This window comes from Salvia miltiorrhiza, chromosome 4, assembly GCF_028751815.1.
Source record: "Salvia miltiorrhiza cultivar Shanhuang (shh) chromosome 4, IMPLAD_Smil_shh, whole genome shotgun sequence".
Taxonomy (NCBI): Eukaryota; Viridiplantae; Streptophyta; class Magnoliopsida; order Lamiales; family Lamiaceae; genus Salvia; species Salvia miltiorrhiza.
Window position 1 is genome coordinate 5294580 of NC_080390.1, and position 6000 is coordinate 5300579.

The following is a 6000-nucleotide window of genomic DNA, read 5'->3' on the forward strand; positions in this document are numbered from 1 at the left end:
TATTGTAGAAAGAGAAAAACTGAATTTGCGTTTAGAGAATAAAAAGTGGAATTTATTTTCGGTTAATTTCATTATTTCTTCTTTCTTCTCTCTCCTCTCTCTTTACATTATAAAAGAATAATAAGAGTGAGAAAAAAATGAGTTTGGAATTTCTAACTTTCATTATTTATATTTAAAATTAATTTTCAACACAATATATAACAAATTAATGCTCTTTTTGTGCTCTTTAATTTGATATGTATATTAAATATTTTCATTATTAATTAAACTACTCAGCTTTTAAAAAAGAAATAGATAAGTATAAGAGTTTTTTTTAAAGAATGATATGATATGATAGAGAGTTAAAATAGGAATTATTGGCGTGAAAAAAAAAATTGAATTGTGTGAATTGATATTGTGGAAACTGGAAAGAGAAAAATTGAACTTGGAGCATAAAAATAGGAATTTTAGTTATTGAATTGCGTTAATTGATATTGTAGAAATTGGAAAGAGAAAACTGAATTTACATTCAGAGCATAGAAATTTCAACAAACGAATGTACAAAATGAAGAAAGAGAAAATATGACTATAAAATATTTCCGCTAGAAACTGGTGTTATATATATATATATATATATATATATATATATATATGGAATATAGATGCGCACATGAGATCTGAAGTCCTCTCACCACATGTGCACATAAAAATATCAATCTAATGACGTCGGTATATTATTATTATTATCGCAGGTGCACATAACAATATCAATCTAAAGACGTCGGTATAATTTTGTGTATTATTATTATTATTATTACTATTATTATTATTATTTGAGGGAATGAAACACAAGAAGCGATGAAACTTGATAAACTAGAAGCTGGAAATAAATTCACACAATCAAAATCACGCACATGGCCACCTCGCCACATTCTTGAATTTTCAGAAACTTTCCACCATCGGGATCGCACTTCAATTGCTTCCCCCGCTAAATTAACACCTCTCTGATGCTTCCGCCACCTCTCCATCAAGTTATTGGCATCATCGATCATCAATGAACAATCCCAGACTCACCCAATTGCCCGATCCCTTTTACATCTTCACAAATTTCGGGATTTCTGAGAAATCCTCTTGCGCGGTGACTCACAGCGAGCATTTTCATAATCGAAAGGTCGAGTCTTGAAGAATTCTTGAGGTGCTTTCCGGAGCAAGTCTCGGTGCAGCGATGGTGAGTGAGAGCGAGATTGGCAGAAAGAGGAAATTGTTGCTAGGGATTGGGTATTTTGTGCAGGGGCTGAGGTGCTTTCCATGGATGGGGATGAATTTCTTCCTCAAGGATGGGATGCGAGTGGCTCCCGCCACCCTTCAGATCCTTCAGAATTCGGCCAATTTGCCCATGGTGGCTAAGCCCTTGTACGGCATTCTTTCCGATTCCTTCTACGTCTTCGGCGAGCACCGTATCCCCTACATAGCCTTTGGAGGTATGGGAATTTCCACCTCTCTATACCACTTTTGAGCAACTTATATAAATCATTCAGTTGTCAAGATCAACTGTTTAGTTACCGACGTTTTTTACTGTACATACCGACAAAAGAAGATTGTGCATTATCATTTCTACTCACTCAGTTATTGGTTTTGGATAGGATTGCATAGAACTCTATTTTGATGCATTTTATTGCGTAGATTATTGGGTTTATTACTCACCTTTTTGTGTTGTTCTTGGTGCTGTTAATACATGTAGTTTTGAAATAAAATAATTATCAGGTTGTCGATCTTTGATATGAAGATTACTAAAACCAATTGCCTGTTGTTATAGACCTTTGGAAATGAAACTCTTCGATCTATTGATTGCATTTGTAGATATTTCAGTTTGTCTTAGTTTTATGCAGCACATATTCTAGCAAGCATGCTCACTACATTGCGAGATAATAAGATTGTTTGACATATTCATATTTATATTCTAGTGTAGCGAAAATTTAGTCAGTGATGTGTTTGGTGATACGAGGGAAGGACTACGATAGTTAAAAATACAGTTACTAGGTGGGAAAACTGTGGAGTCTTTCTTCTCCCTGTCTGTATGATGTTATCTGAGAGTTCAGCTGTTGAGACTGCACAAGTTCTTGTCATTCATGAATGGAATGGGAATGTAGGTATCAGTTTGTTGTTGATGCACATAGTTGTGGTGGCTATATGGCAATTCAGTAATGCCTATTAAATTGTATTTAGTTCAGCACGTGAGTAGGAATATGAAATTTATGTTTAATATCTTGGTGTAAGGATACTCTTCTAATTGAATTGTTATTTTAGGCTACAAATAGTCGACCGTGGAGCTGTACGTAAATAAATCCTTTCGTAGAGTGTCTTCATCTAAATTGTCTGAGTTCTTCAAAATTCATTCTTTTTCTGTGCTCTTACTACCTCTTTAGATAATTAATTTTTCAAGGGAAAAAAAGTTGATTTCGGCAAAAAAAAATTACTGCTTATCCTTCGATTAGGAGTTCTGCTCTTTCTCGCTCTGAAATTCTGTCAGTACATAATACGATATTTGCTATTTTAGGAGAAACATGTTGTCCCCTTTTGGATTATTCTTATTATTAGTATTCTAGATATGTTTTTAGAGTTAAACCCATACTTCATTGAAGCATGGAGTGGAACAGATGAGCCGTTCGGTAACACGATCAGTTTCCTGAATTAATGGGAAATATTTTGATTTAATATGCTTAAAAATTTATATTTTGAGCTAAGTTTCTGGAGTTATCCACTGAACAAGAATCTACGTATTTGTCAATTTTGTCAAAACCTAGAGACTTTTTAATTATACATGATACACCTAGAATTTCACATGCCCCGGTTGATTATTTTGGTTTACGTTCGTTTGTTATCTGTACTGATTGCGGAGTTGAACTTTATGTCAATTATCATTTGATACTGTCATGTTTTTTTTTCTGTGGGAAATAGAGATACTACAACTCTTCACTCTCTCTCTCTGCGTAGTATGCACAACATGATTTATGACTATGAGTTGGACATAGTATGGAGTTTACATAGAATGGTGTCTGTAGCAGAATGTGAGCCCTTTGTGGCCCGTGAATGGCAGGTGCTTAGGCGCCTCAGCCCGGTCGAAGTAGAACCCTCTGGAGACGAGCACCTTCCTCGCTCGTTCTAAGGTTACCCGACAGCCTGCAAGAACAACATCTCAGTTTTACTAGGTTACAAGTCTTTAGACTTGGAAGTAGGTCGAACAAGCTCAGAATTGTTCATTATAAAATTAATTGATTACTTCTCTTTTATTTTTATTTTGATACTGGATTTATGATGCGGATTATCCTTTTGCTGACAGAGAATAATGAATATTTTGTAGCTTTTCTACAGGCAGTATCATGGATGGCTATTGCAATCTTTGCGGCATCAGGCATCTCCTTCGCGTCTATTACATTTTATCTCCTTCTTGGAAATTTGGGTGCTTCTATAGTTGAAGTTGCAAATGATGCCATGGTGGCAGAGACTGCAAAACAACCTATTTCTTCTTCCAAAAAACCCAAATCCTCTTCATCTGGTGGGCTGCAGTCGTTTGTCTGGATGGCCTCGTCGATAGGTGGAGTTCTGGGAAATCTTATAGGTGGTATTCTTATTGATCGGTTTCCCCCACGGATGATGTTTTTAATCTATGGCATTCTCCTTTCGTTTCAGTTCTTAATAACCGGACTAATTCGAGAGACCACTTTAGCCCTACCAAAGAGTTCATCCCTAGGTTTTAGGAAGCAATTATCCGAACTCTTTGCTGCTCTCAAGAAGCCGGACATCCTTTACGCAATAATCTGGTTTGCGTTTTCCTATGCTGTGATCCCAGCCCTAACAGGCACCATGTTCTTCTACCAAACTCAACATTTGAAGATCGAGTCATCACTTCTTGGGATATCGAAGGTGGTGGGCCAAGCAGCCATGCTGCTATGGGGTGCTGTTTACAATCGCCACCTCAAGTCAATTTCATCGAGAAAACTGATCGTAGCTGTTCAGGGGACCATGGTGGTATTCATGGTATCAGATTATCTTTTCGTGAAGGGTTTCTACCAGAACCTTGGCATTCCCGACTCCTTGTATGTCATCATATTCTCCGGCTTGCTCGAGGTTCTCTACTTCTTCAAGATTCTACCTTTCAGCGTTCTGATGGCGCAGCTCTGTCCACCGGGTTGTGAGGGCTCCATAATGGCATTTGTCATGTCCGCCATCGCACTTGCATTCATAGTGAGTGGCTACCTAGGCGTCGCCCTCGCCTCCTATTTTGGGGTAAGCGGAGATGATTTCTCGGGCCTGCCGGGAGCTCTTATGGTGCAGGCAGCGTGCACGCTCGTGCCCATCTTCTGGGCGTCGTGTGTTCCAGACGACGTGAAGGCTAAAGGAAAGTCGAAGAAGAACTAGCCGCCGTCGCTAGCCAGGTTCTTATATTTGTTGTGTTTATGATTCATTTCTGTCCTTTTAGGTTTATATGCCATTGATGTAATTTCAAGCTTATTAGGTATACAGTTTTCAATAGAATGAATATATATATGTTGATTTTACACGGTTGTGGAACTTCGGTATTAGTAGTGATAATAAAGCTAGAAAATTTCTTCTCTCCATTTCATTTCAGCATCACAAAAAAGCTAAAGAAAATGATAAGTTCCATGGGGAGTCACTCCCTCCATCGGCCACGTGTATTTCATTTTTAATTTTGTTTATTTAATTCCTACAAATTATAAACTCAACTACAGTTTTTTCCATCTTGCACCTAGGTGCTGGATGGACGACACATGGATTTCTATTCAATTTCATTTCCTTTTATTTTTTTGAACCATTTAACTCAACCCAGGTTCGAAATCGGCCCCCATCTGCCAGCTGGGTATGCTCAATACATTGTTAATACTGTATTTTGTTTTAATTTAAATTTTGAATACACAAGCGGACCCCACTATTATAAAAGCTTCCAAGGGATTTTATTTATTTAGTTTGAATGGATTAAATTTGGGGGGGGGGCACAATTTGTAAAGCTTCCAAGGGAAGCTTCTCATTTGAGAATTCAAAGTTTTTTACTTTCTTTGTTTTTACCGTCTTCTCTATTCGCGCCGTTTGCTCATCTCTCTCCCGGCGATTCGACTTTGACCGTCCGACGTTGTTTTCAGTAGTAGGCGTTGGGTTGGAGGTTGTCTTCGGCTTTGGGCTGAAACACGGAAGTTGTATTCCGCCGCTTGGGCATTCCTCTTCTCTCTCCCGCCGATTCCAGTCGAAGTGCGGAATTTTCGTGTTACGGTTCGGCCGTCCGACGTTGTTTCCAGTGGTAGGCGTTGGGTCGGAGGTTGTTTTCGACGTTCGGCTGAAACCCCGCTGTTGTGTTCCGGTACTTGGGCATTGCCGATTTCCATTTCATTTCGGCGTGATTAGTGAGGTTGTCTTCGACGTTCGGCTGAAACCCCGCTGTTGTATTTCGGCGCTTGGGCATTGCCGATTTCCATTTCATTTCGGCGTGATTAGTGTGTTTCCCATTCGAGGTTAGTGGTTTCCCTTTTTCTTTTAAGATTTTGGGTTTGCATGTCCGATTTGACAATGCGATGATTTTGGTCGTAAGTTTTTTCTGGTGTTGAAGAGAAGCCTAAACTAAGAAATATGAGTAAGAAAAAAAGTGGAGCTACGAAGGCACTTGAGGACCTAGGTTTGGTGTATTTGTTTTGATTTGTTGTTTTGTTCGAAATCCTTGTGCAATATAATTTAGTTTTTGGCCCATTGGCTGTTAGTGTGAAAGAGATATGTGTTTGTTGGTTGGAATGTTAGGGTTTCAAATTTTGCTTTTATAATGAACACTGCTTTGAATGTTAGGTTTGTATATATGCCTCTGTCAGAGCTAGGGTTTTTCGTATTAAAATGTGAAAATGATGGTTTAATGCTTATCTTGAGGTAGAAAAGGAATGTCCCATTCCTAGGTAGTGGGTTTTATATTAGAAAATGCTTATGAAAGCAACAATATAAAATGCATTTATTTATTTGGGT

The 6000-nt window shown here is 38.2% G+C and overlaps 1 protein-coding gene across 5 annotated transcripts; it reads left to right on the forward strand.

Annotated features, from left to right (window-relative positions):
- Nucleotides 1-802: 802 nt before the first annotated feature.
- On the forward strand, nt 803-5778 carry LOC131022371 (probable folate-biopterin transporter 7). 5 transcript variants are annotated; one of them, XR_009101248.1, is made up of 4 exons: nt 806-1460; nt 3341-4415; nt 4752-4858; nt 5139-5778. XR_009101248.1 is itself a non-coding variant. In XM_057951824.1 (3 exons), the coding sequence occupies exons 1-2, from the start codon at nt 1205-1207 to the stop codon at nt 4396-4398; spliced, it is 1314 nt and encodes a 437-aa protein (XP_057807807.1). In that variant the 5' UTR covers nt 806-1204; the 3' UTR covers nt 4399-4415; nt 5139-5778. The 5 variants fall into 5 exon arrangements, 3 of the variants coding, with proteins under 3 accessions (XP_057807805.1, XP_057807807.1, XP_057807806.1); XR_009101249.1 differs by having other exon boundaries at nt 5142-5778; XM_057951824.1 differs by lacking the exon at nt 4752-4858.
- The last annotated feature ends 222 nt before the right edge of the window (nt 5779-6000 follow it).

What these genes read in the sequence shown, in the direction of transcription:
- LOC131022371 (XM_057951822.1), top strand. Translation starts at nt 1,205, where the DNA reads ATGGTGAGTGAGAGCGAGATTGGCAGAAAGAGGAAATTGTTGCTAGGG. An exon ending in CCCCTACATAGCCTTTGGAG is followed by an intron (nt 1,461 to 3,340) that starts GTATGGGAATTT and finishes AATATTTTGTAG; the next exon opens with CTTTTCTACAGGCAGTATCA.